This window comes from Gossypium hirsutum, chromosome A12 (assembly GCF_007990345.1).
Source record: "Gossypium hirsutum isolate 1008001.06 chromosome A12, Gossypium_hirsutum_v2.1, whole genome shotgun sequence".
Lineage (NCBI taxonomy): Eukaryota > Viridiplantae > Streptophyta > Magnoliopsida > Malvales > Malvaceae > Gossypium > Gossypium hirsutum.
In genome coordinates, this window is record NC_053435.1 from 98,497,986 (window position 1) to 98,522,873 (window position 24,888).

General features: G+C 29.7%; 2 protein-coding genes and 2 long non-coding RNA genes across 8 annotated transcripts; all 4 read right to left on the reverse strand.

The window, feature by feature from the left end:
• Positions 1-7,471: 7,471 nt before the first annotated feature.
• Positions 7,472-9,887, reverse strand: LOC107951260 (uncharacterized). 5 transcript variants are annotated; one of them, XM_016886244.2, is made up of 4 exons: positions 9,687-9,887; positions 9,268-9,572; positions 8,720-8,842; positions 7,472-7,848 (listed from the first exon to the last, which is right to left on the reverse strand). In XM_016886244.2, exons 2-4 carry the CDS (start codon positions 9,500-9,502, stop codon positions 7,691-7,693), a joined length of 516 nt encoding a protein of 171 aa, XP_016741733.1. In that variant the 5' UTR covers positions 9,503-9,572; positions 9,687-9,887; the 3' UTR covers positions 7,472-7,690. The 5 variants fall into 5 exon arrangements, with proteins under 5 accessions (XP_016741733.1, XP_016741737.1, XP_016741735.1 ...); XM_016886248.2 differs by having other exon boundaries at positions 9,268-9,563; positions 9,755-9,881; XM_016886246.2 differs by having other exon boundaries at positions 9,755-9,881.
• A 1,659-nt stretch (positions 9,888-11,546) lies between these two features.
• Positions 11,547-14,545, reverse strand: LOC107951259 (eukaryotic translation initiation factor 5A). The gene is made up of 5 exons (XM_016886242.2): positions 14,280-14,545; positions 13,160-13,282; positions 12,993-13,049; positions 12,841-12,915; positions 11,547-11,895 (listed from the first exon to the last, which is right to left on the reverse strand). The coding sequence occupies exons 1-5, from the start codon at positions 14,400-14,402 to the stop codon at positions 11,794-11,796; spliced, it is 480 nt and encodes a 159-aa protein (XP_016741731.1). The 5' UTR covers positions 14,403-14,545; the 3' UTR covers positions 11,547-11,793.
• Positions 14,546-15,134: 589 nt separating this feature from the next.
• LOC107951258 (uncharacterized) lies at positions 15,135-18,759 on the reverse strand. The gene is made up of 2 exons (XR_001698367.2): positions 18,285-18,759; positions 15,135-16,842 (listed from the first exon to the last, which is right to left on the reverse strand). It is a non-coding gene; the product is annotated as an uncharacterized lncRNA (long non-coding RNA).
• Positions 18,760-22,561: 3,802 nt separating this feature from the next.
• LOC107951256 (uncharacterized) lies at positions 22,562-23,767 on the reverse strand. The gene is made up of 2 exons (XR_001698365.2): positions 23,243-23,767; positions 22,562-22,960 (listed from the first exon to the last, which is right to left on the reverse strand). It is a non-coding gene; the product is annotated as an uncharacterized lncRNA (long non-coding RNA).
• Between the last annotated feature and the right edge of the window lie 1,121 nt (positions 23,768-24,888).

Sequence of the window (24,888 nt, forward strand, 5' to 3'; positions counted from 1 at the left end):
ACTTCACTTTGTTTGAGTCTAAAGTTTTACTTGCGTTGCTTTCTTGTCTAACCTGCCTTCGTATTTCGGCATGAATAATTACGGTGATTATAATCAAAATAATTTTAATTTTATAGAAGGCTTAAAGAGAAAATTAGTCCCTCAATTATACCATAATTTTCATTTAAGTACTTAAAATTTTCAAATCAAAATTAAGACTTAAACTTTAATTCCCTTAACCTAACCAAACATTTTGTGATATATAATACTTTTAATTAAATAAAAAATTCAATTCAATATTAAATAAAAACTAAATTAAATTAAAATATTGTTTCATATTACATTTCTCTGTCCTCCCTCGTCTTCATCTTCTTTTTCAACCATCAATCCGCCTCTTTAAAATTAATATTATATTTTTTTTCATCTTCTTCTTCCCCACTTCTCTCGATCGGCATGTTCAACACTTCATCATCTGTCACAATCTCGTCCGCCTTCACAACAATACTCTGCTCTAACCAGTTTGAATTTCAGGCCCCAAAACTCCTCTAATCATCTTATTCACTGTACTCAACTCCAGATTTTCCACATAAACAAAGACTGCCATGATTACTCGTTTTTCTGTTTTCCTTACACTCTCGGCGTTTTGCATGAGTAATGAATTTAAAAGGAGACTGGAAGATTCTGCAGGTGTTTAGAAAAAAAAAATTGAAGGAATGAGTTGAGAATTGAACGTGATATATGGTGAGGAAGTAGAAGATGAAATGAGGAGGGAGAGATAAAATATTAAATAATAATTAATTTATTTTTAAATTATATTAAATTTAAAATATTTTATTTAGTTAAATTACCACATGTAATGATATGGTTGGTTGAGAGAATTTTTTTACAAAAAAAGTAAAAATTAGATTAAAAGTGATAACGAAATAAAAATTTAGGCACCACTTTTAATAATAAAAAAGTTTAAATACTAAAGTGATAAAGTGACATAGTTTGAGGGTTAATTTTTTGTTTAAACCTTGGTAAAATAATTTAATTTAATTACGAGAATTATAAATGCAACACACGGATTATCATGTGTTTTATTTTAATTTTTGGTAGGCTTTGTCGGTTTATAATTGGCGGCACCAGCGCTTACGTGGCCATGTTAGGTCAAAGTAACCCCACGGAAATTCGCTGCGTCTTAGCTTATTTAACGTCTCTGCTCAAAACCAATTAGACCATGACAAGCTCCATGAACAGGGTATTAATGTTTGAGTCACCCGTTCCACATTTGTTTTTCTGTAAGCCGAGAAGCATATGAAAATTTCTTCGAATATTTGGCACTGTACAGCGTTGAATAATCAACGTCCATTATTGAAAAATAAATTTAGTCAAGCACATGGACGGTGATGAGTGGATTTTATAACGTGGAAATGAAGCTTTTAAAAGGTTGAATGTAGAGTAACGCTGTAATTCACTTGAGTTTGCAATAAAAATTGAAAATCACTCGTGAGGATGAGATTAAATATGAGAGTAATAAAATAAAAATTAATGATGTAGTTGTATTTGAATTTAAACGTAATTGCGAGAATAGAAAATGTTAAGGGTTGATATATATATAAAATAATTTATTTTGTAATATATTTGAAAATAAATAATAAAATATATTTATATTAAATAAGGATAGATACATTAAAATCATGTTATATAAAATATTAATTAAAATGAGAATTGTACCCATGATGGGATGTTAAGTTTATGCAACTGAAACCCCAAGTGGTTCGAAAAATTGGACTCGTAATTATACAAAAATAATTGAAATTTGTTGTAGCCTGAGATATTTGAAGCTTTGTGTGATGAAAAATTAAAGAGTAAAAAAGATTTAAATAGCGCACTAATTGGTTGCGTTGTAAATAAAGAAAAATAGCCTAAAAATTGCAACACATATTTGAGGTTTTAATGCATCTAAAAGAGAAGTGATTAGTTGATATTATTCATCAAAATTTATGTTTTCTTTTATAAAGTTTCAGTTTATATTTTACTTAAAGTTGGAACTCAACTTTGAGTTTAAATGCAAAAGTTTGAGTATTAAATAACAATAAAAATAGAGATAAACTCACAATCTACTCAAGTTAAATATTTAGACATTTAAATTTCGCTTCGAGATACTTCAACATAAATTCATTTTATTTATTTTTAATTAAATCCAAATAAGCATTTTGTTTACGCTCACTTAAGGTCAATTTATATTTAATAATATTTTTACGAAAATTTGAAATTTTTCTTTTTATTATCTAAATCTTAAGTAACTAAAAATTGTTTAAAAGTGGATCATTTACTTTCAATAACGTCCTTTTCGGCCCTAGAATAATAATAAAGTTTCTCTTAACTATAACTCTTTGAAAGAAACCTTACCGATAAGCAATTATCCAATAATAATTTTATTTTTACTCAAATTTTAAAATTGTAAGCTTATGTGGCATTATTTCATGTAATTTATAATTTATGATTAAATTGATTTTTGTTGCTTGTTGTGATATGATTTTAAACTTGAAATGTCATTTAAATATCCAAAATAAGCTTTAAAAATTAAATTTAAATATAAAAAATTATTAATAAATGTGAATTCGGAAAATTCATAAATTTAGATTTTGTTTGGTAGAACAATGAAAATGTAGATTAAAATATATAAATATAATGACTAGAGAACTTTATAATTTTAAATTGGAGAAACCGGATACTTGGTTGGACAGATTGTGTTCCACGTGGCAGGTTCTCATACATCAGTGGAGAAATGAGAACATAAGGTCAAAATAATGGACGGTGAGATGGTGATTATGATAAGTATGGCTCACTGGAAGTTGTAGTATCCACTCCATGCATGCCACGTGCGGGTTGGGAATCATTCATTTGTTTGTTGAAGTAATTATGTTAACCTCAATCATCACCCTTTTTATTTAATGCTTGTTATTAATGAATGTAAGTTAAATAATCTTTTATTTTATTTTATTTATATATTTGATATATTACCAAAAACACTTTTAATTTGCAAATTAACTTAAAAAAAAGGAAAAAAAGGCTATTTTTTAAGAAAAATTAGAAAAATAAATTAATTTTGGAAGGAGAATATAGAAACGCCACCAGTAGGTCGCGTTTTCAGTCACCTCAATTGAAAACACGTCCTACTTTTTTGACATGTCAACTTCCATGGTTAGATGGTTACTTCTATGGTTAGATGGTTAAAATTAAAAATACTAATTAAAAGTTTAAAAAATTGAAAAAACATGAAATAAAAAATACAAATGTGCTTTGGAGAGAAATCGAACCTGAGGCACAAAGATAAAATCACTATTATTTAACCATCTAATCAAAAAAGTTAATATGTTAAATTAGTAATTAAAAATAAAAATAAAGCTTAAAATAAAAATACAAGTGTGAGTGGGATAAGAATTGAACCCAAGACTCAATGATAAAACCACTAGTATTTAACCATTTGACCAAAAAAGCTAATATATTAAAAGAGTAAAAAAAAAAGGCACTATGTAAGACAATTTTTTTGTTTCTCTCTAAAATCGGTCTATTCTCTAAATATAGAAAAAAAATACATTTCCCTACATATTTTTTAAAATCAACATTTTCTCCAAATTTGCTCTAAAAAATTAAAAACTAATATACATGGTTTCTTATCTGTTTAGTAGAATTGAAAGTATTAAATAATAAGATTTTATATATTATTTGTAATAATGTTAATTAAATGCGATAGCTAACATTTTACTTATTATTCCTTTTTACAAATTTGTTACTTATTATGTATTATATGAAAAATATTGATAGTATTTTCACATTGTACTTAAACCGAGTTAAGCGCAGGGAAATTTCTGACGTTCTTGTCCAGCCAGGTAAGTCAAAAACTGTTGTATTGTTTAAATTAAAAATATTAAAAATAATTGTATAGATGCATAATTTTTTAAAAATAATCTAAATTATAGTCTGGACCAAATTGAGTACGTCCGAATTGAGAAGTCTTGCGAGAGCCATTCAAACTTATCCTATTTAATGCGATCAAATAAATGTAGCTAATGACATATTTTTAACGAAATTAAAAAATATTATTTATAATTTCAATTGGTTAATATGTAGAAAAAAAATCTATGTAAACTCTCTTTACTTGATTTAAGTAAAGGGAGATAATTCAAAACAAGTTGGGCTTTCTATAGGACATCAATACAAGTTTTTACTGGAAAAAATTACAGTTTTATAAATTTGTTTTTGTTAAGCTCCAATTGTTTTAATGTTTTTTTTTTAATTAACACTAACACATAGTAAAATTAGAATTTTAAGATTATTATTTAGTTGGAAAAGGCTCAGCGTTCCAATTTTTAATTTTATTCATAAGTAATAGTTAAATCAAAAAGTTGGTGCTGAAATAACATTGCCAAAGAATTTCTGCAATTTTTATTTCGTAGAGTTATTTTTGCTAGTTTTAACCTTTATGTGTATTTAGGTCCACTAGTTTAGTGGGCTGCTTTTATATTGGTTATTTAACTGAGTGGTGCTAATTGATTTTAATAATTTTTATATTTATTTTTATAAGCATGTCCTTTTATAAATGATTTATTAGTGGTTTTTTAAAATTTATGTTTAATGTGTATTAAATGAATGATTGATCAAGTAGATCATTCTAGCAATTACTGTTACAACTCGTTTACGAAGATCAATCCATTTAAAGTAATTTACCTTGAAAATTCATGTTCTTCGGATTAGATATATTTCCAATAGTCCATTTTCTACCGGTCTTTATTGTTATATTATATTTGCTAGTTTAGTTGTTGTTAATAAGGGATTGAATTATAATTGCCCTAGTATGTTAGCAAGTCTTTAAACTCTTATATATGTGTAGTAACTTTGAGTTTTGGATTATTTGTTCATTTAGGAACTTATTTTTGTGAGAAAATTTGAGAGAGTAAACAAGTTTTATTGTTTGGTTTACCGCCTCAATTCTTAGGATAAGAATTTAGGGGCGAGTGATTTAAATTTTCGGATATAAAAGTAATGTTTGAGTTAAATGATAGTAAATTTATTAACTGAACTAAACTCCACAAATATAGAGAAATTGAACTGCATTAATTATTTAATGTCTCAATACATTTTCAGTAGGCATTGCAATCACCACTTCCATTGAATCTCTTTTATTTTCTAAGCAATTAGCAACCGCTTATTTCAACACAAAATTCATTTATTTTCTTTCTTCATTTTTCTTATCTTAATAAAACCTGTTAAATTAATTTTGTTTATTATACCTGCACATTTATCCTATAAATTTCACATCAGTCATTGATGCAAAAAAAGAGAAGTAACTGCCATAACCTAAAGATTTAGGTTGAAACGTGATTAAGCTCATAATATTCAAAGGATAGAGGGTTGTTAATAAATTATTATAATATTTTTTTAAGATTTCCAACTCAAATTATTAGTGAATTCATGAAACAAATAATACATACATCAAATTATAAATATAACATTATAGATTTAATACATACAATTTAATCTTGTATCATACAAGTATACAAATTAGTACATATGTATGTATAAGAATAATATTTGATGCACCGTTAGTGTATGAATTTTGTACATCATCTTCAAATAATAATATGACACCTCGTCATTAAGTAAAATAAAAAATTATAAAAGACTTATAAAAAGTACTATTAATCTATATATTTATTATAAATAAATACTATCTCTTGGGTTTAGAGCTAAGATCTCGAATTCAAAATTTAGTGTTTAGGGTTAATAATTTAAGCTTATTAGTATTTGTTTATAATAATAATAATGGTTAATTATTATTTAATTATATTATAATAAAGTTATTAATATTTATTTATAAATTTTTACTTTATTCATTTATGAAGTATCATATTATCATTAATGATAGATGAGCCCGTATATATATGTATTAAATTTTTTTATTGAACTATTCATAAATTTTATTTAATCCTTAAATAAAAAGGTAAAGCGTGCTTAAGCACACTTAAAACTATGTCTTTTTACATTAATAATAATATCAATATCAACCAATTAAAGTTGGAAGTGCAACAATTACAGCTGTACAAAGTTGATTAAAAAATTAAAAAATAAAACATAAAATCTTCATTAATCCCCACATATTCCTCCCTAATAAAGTAATGAGCTTTTGTAATAATAATAATGAAAAAGACACATTGGCCCGTTTGTCAGTCCCTTTTCCACTCTTATCACTGCACTGATCATGGAAAATCCCTACCATGCCATTTCCAAAAACACCCTTACCCCATGCCTCAATTTTTCATTTCTGACTCCGTTTTAATTTCGATCCCTGAAATTTTTATTACTCATTCAATAGATTTACTCATTTCACATTTCAAAAAAATAAAAAATAAAAAATCGACAAAGTACATACATAGTTAATATGTTATACTAAAATATGTAACATAAAAGTCTCGAATTGTATGAAGTATTGGTTAAATATTTTATCAGACATCCGTTTGACATTAATTAAAATTATATAATCTAATCCTAACATTCTATAAAAAAAAAGAAGAATAATTTAATTTTTTTGGTAGACTTAAAGTTACTTACGGAGAAAGAGGACACCCTACTAATAAACCATAAATTCAATAATTTTACTTTAAAATAAGATTAAATAATTTAATCTATGTATAAAAATTTAGACATGAAATGCAAAAAAAATCATATGATACAATAAGAATATATACATATATATATAAACATGATATCAATATATTAATATATCAAAATATGTATAAAATGAGTTTTTAACCCACTAAAATTTACATAAATATAATCAAATACAATACAATATACAGATTTGTTGCCCCAGTTGGAGGGCAAAGCTTTTTTGAAATAAGATCGACCCAACTCATATTTATATTTCCACCCCAATGCCTTAATGAAACATAAGGTTGTGCACGTGGGATTCTGGCTTTTAAGCAAAGGCCAAACCCTGTGGTTCACATCATTTCTTCATAAGGGGCCAAACCCTGATTTCACAATTTGCATGTGTCATGATTAAATCTCTCAATGTATATTAATTATTTAGGTGTGTTATCTTTGTATATTAGGTAGGCTAGGCTTTATATAGTTGGGTTTATCTTATGGGCCTTTATAACCCTAAATAAAGATTTCTTTTATTTATTTATTTATTTATCATCATTTGTTACTATTATTGTATTTTTTATATCAAATCTATATTTAGAAAATATGGGCCCGAGGACCTTATCCTTTAAAAGCAATTATATTCTATCTGGCTCAATTTTTCTTTTTTAAATATGTATATTGTAATAAAAGAGGTCATTATCCCAGACCGCAAATGATGAAAACAACCAAACAGAGAATTCTTGTTGGCCAAGTCATTTCACAAAGTTCGAGTTCTCTGCATGATCATGGTTACATACCTTGTTTGCCGTATAACTTGAGCACCAAGGCATCAACAACTAGTTCGATAGAAGAAATGGAAATGGAAATGACATCTCATTACATTGAAGTATAATCAAAGTTCGAAATCACATGTTTGATAACTGGGTCCAGTGATTTTGGGGAGACTCAATTTCGGTTCATTCTTATCAAATGAAAATGCTTTCAACACCCTGCAAATTGATCACAAATGCACAATCCCAAACATGTAGTTTAAAATCTTCCCAATACCCCTACATCAAAGTATAGCCCTTGCTTGCTATATAGATTCTTTATCAAGGGGCAATTTGCATGCAGCCAAGTTGTCTTTCGACTTGTACTGTCCAAGCATTTCAGCAATAGTTCTGCAACGACACTGATTCCCAGGCCGGATTACATCCCCATAAACAGCCATTTCAATAATGTCAAGCTCCTTCTCTACCAAGTAGCAAAAATTAAATTTCAGTACACGTAAATACTTCAAAACTGAACACGAAAACCACTGTGTAACAAATAGGTTATTCCAAGAAGATTTTCAATAGAAACAAAGGATGAGATGTTCAGAACTCAAGACAAACCAGATTGGTGGGCAAGAATGAGGTCCTACTTGCCTTGGATCAAAATATACTAACTAGTCCAATCAACGCTAAAGATCAACACTGTAAAACATGCAGGCATAAAGCAGCAACTACCATTAACCATTAACCATTAAAGCAACCTATGGGAGGGGTCTAACTTTTTATCATCGCAACCACAAATACTGCATATTAATGGTTCGCTGGGTAATATGTTTCTTGAGTACTAAGACAGTTACACATCCTTCATGGTTCAAGTAACAATTCCAGTCTTTTAAAACGTGTTAATGTATTTTCATCCATGTTACTCGAACTTAGGGTCAGTACAAGATACAAGTATAAACCAAGCATGTTCATTTTTTTCCCTAAGTTTTCCATGTATTTGGAGGATACTTGGAAGATCTTATCCCCATACCCAATGTATGAATGTGTGCCTGAAACGATTACTCCAAGAAAAATGGAGAGTCAGAGTATCATAGATTTTAATGGCGAGCCTGTTGACTTTACCTAGAACAAATTGATGGAACAAAAGATTCAACTATTAAATCTCTACTTATATCGAGATATAGATACCTATCTCGTAATACTAGGACGAAAGATCTAGGGCAATATGCAAGTAGTCACATAGCAAGACCATAATAGTATTAACAAGCAATCTAGGGGGATATGCAAGTAGTCACATAGCAAAACCTTCAGTTTAAACTGAAAAGAGAAGAGAATTAGGGTATACATACCGGTAAACTGGACCTCACAAGAATAACCTTTCAATCTGGTAGTATCCAGATCTTCTTTGTTTGATTTAAACCTATTCACCCTAGTCTGAAGGATTTGACAATTTTCAGCCGTGGATTCTCCACCTATATGACACAATCACAACCCAAGCAACTGTAAATCGCACAGATAAACGATAGCTGCACTTGAAACATTCACTCACTTGCATTCAAATGAATCTCTTTAAAGCAAAAAGAATAGCTACGTTTATAAAATTTTCCAAGTGCTTGACTGTTTGTTCAGATTTTTTTTTTTAACTCAAATTAGCTACATGATCAGATAAGTCTCACTTCACCACACTTTGCATTGATTTCCTTTTCCTTGGGCAATTAAACAAAGCATCAAATCAAATAAAAATCCCTTTATCAGTAAATTAAGCTCAAATTAACGCTGCCCACACTAAACCCATTTCAAAATCAGCTAAAATTAAAATCCCAAGAAAGAAAATTGAAAAAACAGAGCAAGGAGCAGGGAATTGGTGAAAAAGTGGATGAGTTGATGAGAAATAGACCTTTGGAGAAAGGAACGATGTGGTCGTACTCGAAACAGAGGCAACCTTGGCAGTTACAGAAACGCTTGCAGACGATGTTACCGGCAGCGTCTTTGCGCCATCGCTCGGGGTGACGACCGGGAACAGTTTCAGCATTGGCCCAGCACTTGCTCTTTGCCTTTGAATCGAAGAATCTTGGCCTCTCTTCCTCGCCATTGCTACTGCGAGAACGACGAGGCGAAGGCGAAGAACTCATCCTTCCACCGGAGCTTCACTTCTCTGCCGTTTCGGTTTCTCTCCCTCAAGCTCACTATGGACTGAAATTACTTGCGAAATTCACGTTTGGGAAAAAAAGGTTAATTATTGTATTTTCTTATGAAAAGGGACAAAAAAAGAAAACACCAATAAATATAAAATATTTCAAAAGAAAAAAAAATCACCAACAAAAATTCTATTGACTGCAGCCTCTTGAAGAAAATGTCTTGTCCACGATGCAAATTCAACTTACCATATCATGTGTCGAGAGTTGGTAACGGTAGAGAGAAATGAAAGGTTTTAGAGGAGGTTTAGTAGAATTTCTGTGAGTGTTGGGTCTTATTAGTTAGTGGATTTGACATGAGGTCATTTCACACTTTTACTTACAATCTTATTTCACAACTTATTATTTTAATATAAATTAGTGGTTTTCCTTTTTCGCAATTGTCTATGGATTGAGTCATTTAATACAACTCGAGATTTGCTCGAAAAGATACGAGAGTTTAGATAAAAATATAAACACTAAAAAATAAGCTTAAGTAAAAAAAATAAACTCGTTTAAAAAACATATCAAATCTTGAGTAAAGTTTTTTGCTCAAGTCCAACTCGGCCCAACATGAATTGTCAATAAATAAAAAAAATATTACGGTTGTTTTACTATCATTTCATTATTGTATTAGCTATTATTATATTATTAATGTTTAGATATGATATAATACTTTTTTTATTGTTAATTTTACTATTATTTTAAATATATTTGTTTGTAAAGTTGCATTTATCTTAATGTTATTTAAGTATAATTTTTTTTAAATTTGTTGAGAAATATTTATTTTAGGGTAAACAACAAAAATAGTCACTTTTGTTTAACTCAGGTTATATCTTAGTCACTTATGTTTGAAATGTTACGTTTTAGTCACTTATATTATTATTTTGTTACGAAGTGATCACTCTTCCGTTAAGTTCCGTTATCTCCCTAACGGTAATCTTACGTGCCAGTCCAACTAGATTTTAAGTATATATGTTAATACATACTTCATCCGGCTAAATTATGCATTTAATTTACTATTATAATTACGTTCTTCAACCAGGGGAAGGATGACTATACTTTGTAATATATGTCAATGAAACTTTTTAATATTGTACAGTTGTTATTAATACTCAGATTTATAAAAAATCATATGGAATGTTCATCCTCACACTAATATATCGTAAAGTTTCATTGACGTATATTACAAAGGATAGTCATCCTTCCCCCGTTGAAGAACGTAATTATAATAGTAAAGCAAATGCATAATTTAGCAGAATGAATTATGTATTAACAGATATACTTAAAATCTATTTGGCACTTAAAATCTAGTTGGACTGTCAAATAGGATTACCGTTAGGGAGATAACAAAACTTAACGAAAGAGTGATCACTTCGTAACAAAATAATAACATAAATTACTAAAACTTAACATTTCAAACATAAGTAATGACTATTTTTATAGCTTACCCTATATTTTAATATTTTTAAATATATTTAGTATATAATATTTTTTAATTTTTTATATAAAAAACATAAAATTAATGAAAATAATATGGGTCAAGACTAAATTTTCTCATTTTTATCTCAACCAAGCTTTGCCCAAACCTCGCAATCGGGCCTAAAATGGCCTCGATTTGTTATACAATCAACATTTGCTATATCCATATCTGTATGAAAACAATTTCTTTTTACCTATCTAAACAATCAAAATTGATAAAAAAATTTCAAAGGTTGGGTTCCAATTATAATTTAATAAGAATATAGCTATTTTATTTAACTATAATATATAAAAAACTTCAAATATTTTATTTTTTTTACTAGTGCATATTAACTATCACATTAAGCCATTCTGAGGTAGAAATTCCAAAGTTTTCTCAAACCAAGACCCGGCACTATTTCGATTCGGTTATATTTAATTATATAAAAAAGTAAAAAATATATATATACACAAATCAATCGATGTGCAGGACAAACATGGTTATAGGATAAATGACAGAAAAATCAAAATCTAAAACGAATTATTAAAATATCAAACATATATATAATCTAATAATAGGTCAAAACACGATTACACCACTTGAAAAAATAACACGTACATGAAACTAACCATGTCTTGCACGTGCCATTTGGGAGCAGAGAAAGGTTCCTAATAATAATAATAGAACAGCCATGGAAATTGAGCATTTTATACTTGTCCAATATCTTGGACAGTGCAAAGTCATTAATAAGCTCTTATAAGAACCATTTCCATTTATATCTCAAAGCCTACTTTGGACCAATGTCCTTGAGAGCACAGATCTGTTCTTCACCCATTGCCGACATTACAGACACAACTAGGTCTTTCCCCTCAGCAAAACCTTCCTTTATCTGCGCTCACCATAAACCAAAAGATGACCATATTGTTTGGCAGCAATTTCTTACCAGGGATGTGTAGAGAATCAATGCTAATGGGTATCAACTATGTCATCTGGACTCTTTCATTTTACTTAAAAAAGTACTTGCTTCATACATTACATATTCACATGAGTATGGGAATATGATATTCCAGAAACAAAACTGAGCATACTCGTATCAAACACTCAAGTCAAATACCATGAGAAAGCACAAGAAAATTACAAACACAAACCGAAAAACTTGGTCAAAACCGACTTAACCGACATTATTTAGTTGGTTTGATTCCTATTGACGTCAGTTGTAAAAATCGGCTTAAATATGTTAATAAGAAATTATATATTCATAATATTATAAATGAACTTAGAATATTGTTAATAATAGAATATATGATATGAATTAGAAAATGGTACGTTATTTTTGACTTATCCTCATAACTTCGGTTGGTTGTCAGTTAATTTTAAGGGGAGGTCGGTTAAGTAGAATTTCAATTTTTTGAATGAAACAGACCATATTCATCCATGAGAATACGAAATCCAATCAGGATGTACCAGTCAATAGGCTGGGAAATCAAAAGAAGACGGTGTAAAGTCAATAAAAATAACATGAAACTTGCTCTCTCACCATAACTCCTACAAATCAATAAAACATAGACCTCTCTCATGAACAACTGTCACCTGCCTTCTTCTAATAGAAGGGAAAAAAGAAAGAAAAAGAAGAAAACGTGTAAAGTGTGATACCATTAGAATAGACCTGGCAGTGCAGGACATGGCACAAGGAAAATAACTAAAGCATGATACGGAACACAACACAACTTGCCAGATCTACAGCAGAACCCCTTGATGCAACGGTGATGGGGCAAAAACACAATATAATACAAGTAAATTAAATAACTTCCAAGGATACTCGATATTCAATTACCTGTTTCAACAAGTTGTCATCAGTTGGAAGCCTCAAATCATCCTTGGTGTCTCCACTTTCAGTCAGCAAACTCACCTGAAATATTCAACTAGTTAGGAAAAATATGAACACAAACGAACATAGATCCAAAAGAAAGAAGCAAATTAACTTACAAATCCGTCCTCAGAAATGTCAATCAACTGGTAATCAGTACGATTGACATGTGGAACCTGTTAAAGCAGAAGCAAGTAAAATTCATTCATGACATCAATTGCAATTACATGAAAGATTCTTAGTAAAAAAACAAGAACAGTTTATGAAGTGTGCCATTATTTCGTACATCACAGTTGTGGGAAGATGGAACAATATCTTCCAGTTTCTTGCCAGTGAAGATGTCGATTCCGACAAAGTGACACTTAGCATGACCATGCTTCCCAGTCTTGGAGGTGGAAACTTCAACAACCTGCCACACACCATAGAACAATGTTAGCTAAAGTTGCAAATAATAATAAACAGATACTTAATTAGTAACTATGTTTCACAAATCAGAAGGCACCCCATCAACCATCAATTTATTACATTCCAATAAATATCGCTGTACTTTTATGTTAGTCGAACTAAAGGTAGTGTCTGATATAAGTATCTATCCATGGCAGATAGGCTCGACTTTTTCTTAAAAAAATTTGCCATATATTCTCAACATACACTCATGTACATATCCCAATATGTGTTATAGATACCTCTGTTGCTCTGGCTCTTTATTTTTCTTCAAGTATCCATGTCCAATACTCGTGTTTATAAAAAGCATATGACACTCCAAAGACCCTCAAAATACATTGAAAGACCTTAGAAAATTAAACAAACCTATATTGAACCTAATAACCTATACTCTTATACAACACGAACCTGAGTTCATGTGACATAGGCAGATACTTCAGAAAAATGGGAAAAAATCCGGGAAACATAGATTATTTGAGCTTGCTCATGATCAGAAAATTGATTTAAAATTATTCTTCCAAGGCTCGAAGTGGTTAGATTTTATTGCCTTTTTTTTGTTTTTTTTTTTTTTAACTTTGCTTTTGCTTCAGCAAAAGTAACTATCAAGCTAAAGAAAGTACTAAATTGTAAAGTCCTATTCGATTTTAATTCTTTAAAATTTTCAACAATGATCAACTGCTTTCCATATGCAAAAATCACATTCACTACCATAAATTTAAAAAATAATAGTAAAAAAATTAAAGCAAGTAGCAAAAGTAAAAAAAATAAAAAAAATAAAAAATAAAAAAATTAATAACCCAACTAAACAAATTAATTAATTAATTAAAAAGGGAGGGGGAACAGATCACAACCATCAAATCTCAACTATAAATTAAGAAAGTAAAGCAAAAGGATAAAACGGAGTTCAGTTGCTGGTTAATATCAAACAGATCTTTCAGAATAAATGATGGAAAAGAGGGGACCTTGCATGGGCGGTTTTTTATGACGATATAGCCGTTCTTGCGGATAGTACCGGCCTGCTGAGGAAAGGTTTTAGAGGCGCCGGCGTCGGCCTTGGATTCGAAATGGTGCTCCTCGTCCGACATCTCCGGGTTTCAAGATATTTTTTTGTTCTTTCAAGTTTTTAGCGGCGATGACTGACTGTTGATGGATGGATAGATTATTATCCCGCTGCTGACGGTCCTTTTTTGCTTTTAATTGGGCTGGGGCTTGATTCCACCCATCTCTATCTACTTTTTACACATTTTAATTATTATTTTATCTAAATATTAACTTTTATGTATTAATAGAATTTTTACAAATTTTTAGTAAATAACTTTGCACTTAGGCTCCTTTTGTTTAGCAGTAAAATATTTTTCAGAAAATAATTTATGAAAAATAATTTTTTTTCTGGAAATAATTTACTTATCTGGTGTTTGGATCAACTTGTGTAAAATATTTTCTGTTTTTTGGCAGATTTCCTGAAAATATTTTTCGGAAAAACTGTTTTTACATATATTAATAAATTTATATATATTAATAAATTTATATTTTAAATTATTTTTACATATATTGAAATGATTTATTTATAAATAAATAAATAAATCAAATAAATATATAATAATACTCAATTATAAATAAATAAATCAAATTAAATATATCAATCAAATGGTTTAATTGTTCAAAATTGGCAATCATCCTATAAGATTCATTCACATCACATGTAAATAGTAAAAACTAATCAACATATTTGTAGTTAAAAAACCAAGTAGCAGCAGCTCATCTAGTAACGTATTGAAACCAAATAATATATAGATCATGCAGAAAAATATCTAATCTGAAATGAAAATGCACTTTCATCCACATAAAAGTGGATCATATCTGATTGTATCTAATGAAAAATCCCAATACAAAATGAAAGATAAGGATGATGTTTGTAGTTTTAACCGTGTCCTCAAGCATTCCAGTGCCATTGTACATCCAACAAATACCAAAAAGTGAAAAGTTTAGTACATGAACTGCTCCTTTCAGAACAAAGAATTAAGGATCAAACAATCAAACAATACCTACTAAAGGAATCATATAAAGATGGCTCTACTCGTAAATGACTAATGCTTATCTCTATCCTCATTGCTCATCATTTCACTTTCCCTTTTTCTTGCCCTTTTCAAATAAGGGATTTGTTACAATGGCGGAAAAGAATTGGAGAAAAAAATTCATGATGCAACAAGATTAGGTGTTTCAGCCTCAATTGATAACCAAGCATTATGTACTTTGCCCATCCAATTATCCAACCGGTCGCGCAAGGATTTGATCTATGGAATCCCCAAAACTCTTGGCTACACCTAAGAGACATGAATTGCTCCCTCAACTTGATCAATTATGCCCTCAATCAGACGAACCTGCAGTCATTATTCGCAAAAAGGTTATACAAGTTATCTTTAGAATTTTGAACCCTCTGAAGTGTAGCTAGTTGTTACATGCAGGCCTCAGCTCAAATGTATACAATAGTGTATCGTCCATATGAAAAATTGAGACTTGGACTTCCACAAATGTTCACTATTCATGATAATTTGTATTTTCCTTGGCTTCCTATTAAGGTGTCATGAAAAAATTGAAGATAAAGGAAAATGAATACGTGTAAAAACAAACAACAATATTATAAATATTTTAACTTACAGACAGGCTCTTCATGAGAAGATACTTAACATCCTCAATTGACACAATTTTGTTCTCTCAACAATAACTTTTAAAGGAATAGTTCGATCATTAGATGGGCGGCTGCATTGAAACATATTGTACTTTAATTTTTAACCACATACAATTATCAGCAACTTTGACCTGATCCCTTAGGGTACACTAAAACAATACACACTTGAAGATAATCTCCATTAAGCATAGAATATTAATTTTTTCCAAGAGCTTCTTCTCATTCTCAACCAAGGCTGGTTGAGCACTCAGTGTAGCATTGTGCACGCGACACAATTCTTCACAGCGAACCAAATTTCCAGAGTTGAAGGATTGGAGGATATAATAAAGCCACTCCACCTTGGTCCCAAAAAGACTCTTTATCTATAAATGATGCCAACAGTCATCATCTCAAACATAACAAAATAAAAACGTCAAAGTAAAGAAATTCAGAAGGGAAAAAAAGAAAAAGAAAAAAACTACAACACACAAACTCCTTTTTAAATCAATCCAACACAATGAAAAATAAGAATGTATTCATGTAATTGCAATAGCATGAAAAGATATGCAAAATGAAAAGAGGCTCTTAATAGCAGGCACTTTTCAATCATTAAACCTCCATATACATTAACATGAGTATCATAAACGAGGCCTATGAACCTTATCTCTGTGTACTTAAAAACACATTTTCTTAATCAAGACTGCATCGATCATCTCCATAACAATTGGACCAGCTGCAATAAATAGTGAATTTAAGTAACTTATAAATATCTGCTTATTTGGATGAGCAAGGAGTTCTCCAAAGTTGTAGATGTTATCTCCCAAAAGAGCATAAAGGGACAGATTAAATGCCAAATCCTATATCAAAAGAGTTCAAATAAAATTAAATGAAATGAAGCCAATCGATTCAATGGTAGAACAACATACAGTTGAATAGATTAGTAAAACTAAAGAAAATTAGCAATGACACACCAAAAGCACCAAATCATAAAAAATAATAGATCTTTATCGTAGAACTAAAGAAATTAAAACAACTCAATCCATTAAATATGTGAAGCAACCTCTTTGCACTCATTTTTTTCTAACACTTGTTCACAAGTCCTAGCAACACATACTCAAACTTTTTGCATTTGATCTATTCCAAGACTTGTTCCTAAGGCCAATCAACTAGAATGTCTAAAGATGATAAGCGTACAAAAAGAATGCCAGATGTTTTAGTAATAGTTGCACTGTGACTGCCTCATAAAGGTTAAATTATATGAAAAGCCCCTGTACTATGCTCTTTTTGTTTGTGGATATAGTCTCTACTATAATTTGATAATTTCCGGTCCCTTTGTTTTTGAAAATGTGCATTTCAAGTCCTGAAGCCAATATTTTTGATCGATAATTCCATCAAATAATTTGACATGTTTTTTTTACATGCGGTGATATGGCATAGGCATTTTTTATACAATTGAACACTGTTTTTTTTACATGCGGTGATATGGCATAGGCATTTTTTATACAATTGAACACCAAAGACTGTTCCTGTTTACCTCTCCTTTCTGATGCCAAGCTTGTGTTAAAAAGAAAAAGGATTCATGAATGACATGCATAGGAACCAACAAAAATTAATTGAGAACAATATAGTTAAGGCAACAACAATAGGCATTCACATCTCTTTCCCCCTTCAAATGGTTCTCTGAACGTAGTTAGCACAATGCAGTACAATTAGGTTATGAAGTATTACTAAGGTTTAAAAAGTATGGTCAAACTCTAGGCAAAATCATTTCACATTAGCAACTTGTTTGATATCCAAAATTGAACGATGAACTGAATTTGTAAATTTCTTATTCCACTCTCATGTTCATTCAAATTGAACATGTTTTCAAGCTTTCAACAACAAGGCATCGTAGGTAACCCATAGAAACAAAACAATTAAAGAAGAAAAAAAAACAAATAACATAAAACAAATAGCTCCATAAAATTGCCTGCATAGTTTAACAGTCGGATACAACTATTAAACATAACCCAGTTTGAGAAAGCAAACCTCAATAATTGAAAATGACATTTTCTAAGAAAAGAAGTTGGTTTTATCCATTAAAGCTAAATACCCATTAATAAATTCATCACTTTTAACCCATGTATATAACTTGTTATATCAAAGAAGAGATTGACAATCTTAAAGAAAATTGAACAGAAGCTTAAAGGTAGAGGCTTTGAATAACTCAATTAAGTCTACAAGCTTGAGAGTTGGAGTTGGAAGTAAAATGGAAAATAAGGAAAATACATGAGAAAAAAAATAAAAATAAAGAACACACCTCCTTTTTCAACAGCTGCTGGAGATGGATATTGTACAGAGTGAGAGCGTGAAGACTTCAGAGACACTTAAAAACTAGAGGAAAATATGAAGTTTGGGTATTGGGCCTTGAACTGAGAAAGAGATCCTAAGAAAGAGAGAAAGATAGGAAATGAAACAGCAGCGTGTAAAATTTGCTTGAAAAGTGAAGATATGCGATGGTAAGGAAAAATGGAAGAAATGAAATCAGTAAGACATTTTCCCCAAATTGTAGGTCATTTTACCCGTGCTTAGGAAAACATTTTTCTAATGTAAAATGTTTTCAACCTTCCAAACACCGTAAAACCAGGAAAATATTTTCCTGGCTTCCAAACGGAGCCTTATATGATTTGTTTTGAAATTTTTTATTTTTAAATTTGTTTAACATACAAAATTTAAATATTCATCCAATATTTTCTTTATAATAATGATTTGAATTCAAATTGTTCTTAGAGAAAGAGAACAATAAACTAATAGATCAAAAGTTGAGTTCAACCAAACTTTTAGTTTAGCAACACTGACGGTTCATCCAACAACCCTCTTAATAGGTTTGAATCATAAGGGTAGTCTTATTTATGGTGTGTGAGTTAATATGAGAAGTGTTCACGGGTTACGTCAAGTTCAAGTACGATATTAATGTAATTTATACCTACCTAAGTCTAGTTTGGCCCAAATATGAGCCTAAAATTTTACTCAAGCTCGCCCATATTTATAAATAGTTAACTTACACTCATTTTAGGCTCACCTATATTATTATTTTTTTGAATTTTTAAAAAATGTTTATATAATTTTTAATTTAATATTTATTTTTTTCATTTATTACAATTTTATAGATAGTCATCTTAACAATTTTTAATATTTACATTATAATGTTATCTATAAAATTATTTAAGCATCTGGCTAAGTTAGTGTCACAAGTCAATCGAGTATAATTTGATTAAAAAAATTACGAAAATGAGTTATAGGGTATTTTAATCTTTTTTATTTAAACTTGTGCTATTTACATAAATAAAACATTAACTTTACCACTAAACCAAAATTTATTTTAATATAATACTTTAAAATTTATTTTAATATAATACTTACATTTTAATGGTATTATGTATACTTTATTACCTCTTTTAACAATATATAGGGTAAATTACACTATTAGTCATTGAACTACGGGTAAGTTTTCGTTTTAGTCACTTAACTAAAAAAAGCTACAGTTTGAATACTGAACTATTCAAAGGTTTTTATTTAAGTCACTAAGCTATTAAGTTTTTTTTTTTAAAGTTCCGCCAATGAGCTCCAAACGACAATTTGATAATTGGTATGGTGGATCAATATCCATTGACGAGTAGAAGAACATACATTAGATCCAAGCTGATCTAACGATCAGTCTCGAAGATTGGAAAAAAAAAGTTGTTTGAATTTTAGTTCATAGGTTCCTGATGTCCAAAGTTGTTTCATGAAAAAAATGAATTGTGGAGGAGAAGCGGGAAAAGAGCTTCCGATTGGTGCAGACAGTAAGATTAAAGAAAGCTATATAGCACCGACTTTAACAATTTAATAATTTAAATAAAAACTTTTGAATAGTTCAGTAACCAAATCGTAACTTTTTTAATAAAGTGACCGAAACGAAAGCTTACCCATAGTTTAGTGATTGATAGTGTAGTTTACCATTGGATATATTGATAATATTGTTGATTGAATTATTGTTATAAGTTAACTGGATACTAACTCGAGATTGATGACAACATCATGATTAGACTTGCTCATGGGCTAGGCCACCAACCTAGACTCGAAGGCCTACTCTAAAAATGGAAGGGTTTAGACAAAATACAATGACCGAAAAGTGGTTGAGTATAAATTAAGGCCCGTTTTCTATATGGTACTAGCCTTGGACAAGATTTTTTTGGCCCAAGCCCAGTCTGAATATATTATGTTATAAAAAATACTATATTAATTATATATGTTGAATAGTAATTATATATATTAAAACACTAACCAAATAACAATTAGACACTCGTTACCTAAAACCTAAAAAAAAAAAAACTTACCCAACGAAATAACCCAAGAGCCAAAATATAAAATATTAAAAAAATATATTTAACACAATAAAATATTTATTATTTTTTGTGTTATTTAATATAAATACTTTTTAATGTCTTGAAAAACTTTTATTTTAGCATTTTTAGTGCATTTAGTGTATTATATTTTCTTAAAATTATTTTTAAATAAAAACTAATAAAAAAATTAAATATGGGCAAGCTAAGATAAGCTTGGATTCACATTTCTTAATTTGGGCTGGGATTGGGTGAAAAAGTATGCACATTTTCTAAGCCAGGCCCGAGCTTAGAAAATTGGACTAGATATATTGCATAAGCCCATCTCAGCCCGACTCCCGACTCATGAGCAACTAACTCTAATAAACAATTGTAATGCATTTGACATTATTAATAGGATGTATTTACGTGTTAAAATTTCATTTTACTCACAATTTAATCTATTTTTTTCATTTCAATATCGTATATATTTAATGTATAATTAAATAGTTTCTAATCATATGTTTCAATTGTATGTCATTTTCAAAACTAACATATGTGTTCTAAGCTCGTAATTTTCACATGTATATGTGTATGATAAGATTTATAGTATTTTTAATTTAACTTATTTTTATATATATTTAACTTGATATATTATATTATAAACCTAACTCATAAATTATACAAATTTAAATTTTTTTGTTTAAGTCTATTTTTCAAACCTAATACTTTTGTTTAAACCCTTTAAAATTTCGAACCAACCTTCAAATTTTGATGAACAAATCGACATATGAAGAAATATGGTTTACTGTAAAAACTAAATATAATTGATTGGATTTAAATAATGATATATTCAAATTGAATAATATAATACAAATGAATTCCAACTGTAAAATAATTATACAAACTACAAAAGTTATATACCGAAAAATGGTTGTTAGAGTCCATTCCCAAGTATATATAGAGTTTACTTGCACATTGTACTGTCCCACCATCTTTTGCAATAATGGTTCCAGCGGCTGCAGTAATAGTGAATGCCACCCCACCGCCATTGCTCCCCTTTTTCCAAGCACCATTCTTTTCTATTGCTGTTTCACTTACTTTATGTTAATGGGCAAGGCCATAGTGAATGCACCTCCATATTTAATTTAACCCTTTCCCTATTGCCAAATTGCTCCTTTTTTTTTTTCTTTTTTTTACTTTAAAACAAAATGAGTCAGTGGATCAAGTTGAGACAAAAATCTAAAAATATTTTAAACTATGATTCACCCCCTCAAGTACATCTCCATGCTTCAAAATTCCATTTATCAGTCCAAAACAAACCCCAAATCTGTCTTGCCCCGAGTCGTATTATCAAAATTTGAAGTTTGTGTTTGATAAACAAAGATAAAAATTTGTTAGGCCTGCTTGCTTTATTCCCTACACTACAGTTGAAGGCTATTGTTATAAAATTAATATTAAAAAATAGAGTGGGATAATCAATTACGAAAATGGGGAGTTTATTATAATAACTTTGAGTGCAGTTGATAAGTTTTAAAATAAAAAAATGAAAAAAATATATTTTTTAAATTAGTGTGTCTTAATTAAATAAAAATACTTGTGATTTTAAAGATTAAATGCAGGGAAAATGCATTAGATATGAAATGTAGAGAAAAGACATTATGACGTTAAAAGTAGGAAAAAATATTAAGGTATTTAAATGAAAGGAAAAAGACTATTATCCGGTGTTAGAATCACAAACCAACTTTTTTTTCACTTTTTTTATTTTAAAATTTGCCTTAGTCTTTTTTTTTCCTGTCAGAATTTATTTAAAAAAGATTCACTGATATCACTAATGTGTCAAACATTATCTAAAATTATTGTAACAAACATCCTATTTTCGCTCCCACTTTATTTTTATAATTAATTAATTTTATAAAAGAGGTAGTTGAAACTTAGGATTATTTATTACATTTGCCTCTCAAAATTGGGCTCCACTTCAGCCTCTTCTAAAATAGCCCATTCTATTCCTTCATGCTGAAATTTAACCTTTCAAGTATCATATATTGTTTTATGTCATGCCTTAATTATTTAGTCATTTCAACAAATATCTAGAACGGATAGCAGAGCATCTAAGCAATAAGAACTAAAAAGATGATACATTTATCTAAAAATATGAAAATTGAATTTTGGGATCGATTATGTTTGCCCAAAGAGAGGGTCAGAATTAGTGTATTTTGAGCAAATAAACATAGGTACCAAATAGAATCTCATATAGTATCGTGTGTAGTCGATAAATGGTAAAGACTTTTGTAAGCAGACCAATTTGCCCGGCCCATTGCAAACACAAAACAATAAATATAAAACCCAAATAAAACTTAAATCCTATAACAGTCCATTTACAGGTTTTGACCCAAACTAATACCCTATACAAGCCCAAATCAACCCATTTACAAATAAGCCCGAGCCCAAATACAATAGGCCTAAGTGGCCCAAAATTTAAAGCAAGCAAAAAACTCTAGCCTAATGCTTGCGCCGCAACCGGACAATGCCTCCATACGATGCCAACGTCTCAACCCCAACGCCGCTCGTGCCTCTACGTCGACAGCCCCGTACGCCACCCTCACGCTTAGTGCCAGCACACGCCCCGTACCTGCGAAAGAGAACAAGAGAATAGCAGTAGAATAGCAGCCAATAGGAGAACAAAAATTGTTGTTTTTTTTGTTTTGTTATTCAGCTATAAAGCCTTTCATTTTCGATTGTAAGGGCTCCTCTTTTATACGAACATAAGCAATACAAAGCAACAGAGAGAAAATGTGATTTCTACTCTTGAGTTTCTGGGTTTATCACGCTTTATTCTCGATTTATTCCCTTTGATTTTCTTTCTCTTTTCTTGTATCTAAAAATAAAAGAATAAAGGGAAACAAGACCTTACCTTGTAAGTTAGCCATCGTTTCCCCTTCGCTTCGTTGAAATCGAAGTCCAAATGGGGTCTCAAGGCTGAAAAATCACTCCTTTGGAGTTCGAATGCGCAGATCGCCGTTCATGGTGGCGCATAAATGACGAAGGGAGCATTCTGGGGGTTAACTGGACAGCAAAAGGGGGGAGGCTAATGTCCTGCTAGGGTTCGGCTGAATGAATCCACATTTAGCCTTTTAAAGAAGCAAAAACGGCGCCGTTTAGGCCAAATGTAATGGCCAAAAAACAACGTCGTTGGAAACTATGCCCGGTGACCCGACCCAATGGCCCCTGGAATCCGCGCGTTTTCGCGGTGAGGGGTTAATTCCGCATTAAATCCCTTCCCTTTTGCGCCGCGTTTAAATCAGCCCACCTGTTCTTCTTTTTGTTTTTTTTTTAAATTTTCTCCTATAATTTGCGCTATTTTGCAATCGAGTCCGCGCTTGTGCGCAGCGTTTTAGGGCCTGGATTAATTCCAGCTTGAGCCCCTATGCTTTGTGCGCTTCGCACTTCGGTCCTCTTTTTGTTTTGTTTTCAAATTATCTTTTTGTTTTGGATTGATTCAAATTAAATCCCTTTAGTTTATAGTCCTATTTTGTTCTTAATTTATTATTTTTAATTTTTAAACAACTTTAGGGAATTGTTATTTCATTATTGTAAATCATTTTTTTGATGTTAATATCACACTTTGTATACTTTAAATGATTATCTCCTTTATATTATTATACATATACACATTTTGTAGCAAAGTTAACGTATTTTCACGCATATAATATTTTTTATTTTTTTATTTTAACCATGTATTTTAACATATAATTTCGTTATGATAATATGTTTTGTATATATATGTTTTGTATAAAATTATTTTCATATACTTATTTATATTAGTACATATATTTGATTTATATACATTAATTTAATCCTATACATATTACCGTTTTTATGTTATTTTGCATGTACTCACTTTTTAATTTATATGTATATATATATTAATACACTCATTACTCTAATAGATTTTTCTACTCAAAACACTTTTGCTTTATGATTTCTCAAGTATTTTCTTTATATATATGTATATGGAATAATTTTAGAAACCTCATTTTTGTAATTATAAAATTATTATTTTTGGATGTTCCTTTGTATTAAATTACTTTGTGTTTTATATAGCCCCTTATTTAAACGTTTTGATATAAAGGTATGTATATAATTTTTAGACTAACTTAAAGTTTTTATATATTATTATTAATCTAATGATTATTTTCAAAGCTATTTATATGTACATATGTTTTATGAATATATTTTGTGTATTATGTTTTGTTATATATCTTCGTTATTCTTCTGTATTATATACTATGTAAATTATCATGTACTTTCTCAACTTCTAAATGAATTTGTGCCTAAAATATTTCACACGCAATTTGATTTAAACTCTCGTTCTGATATCTATTTCAAAAATTATATATTTATCCCTAGTTTTTTTTTTCATATACAAATTTGTCAACCTATATTTTATGCATCCATTTATGCGTCGTTACTTTAAAATAGTTTTATACCTCATTACTTCTTTGATTTGCATTTTGTTTTGTGTATCTCATATTATGTCATGCACATTGTCGCTGCATA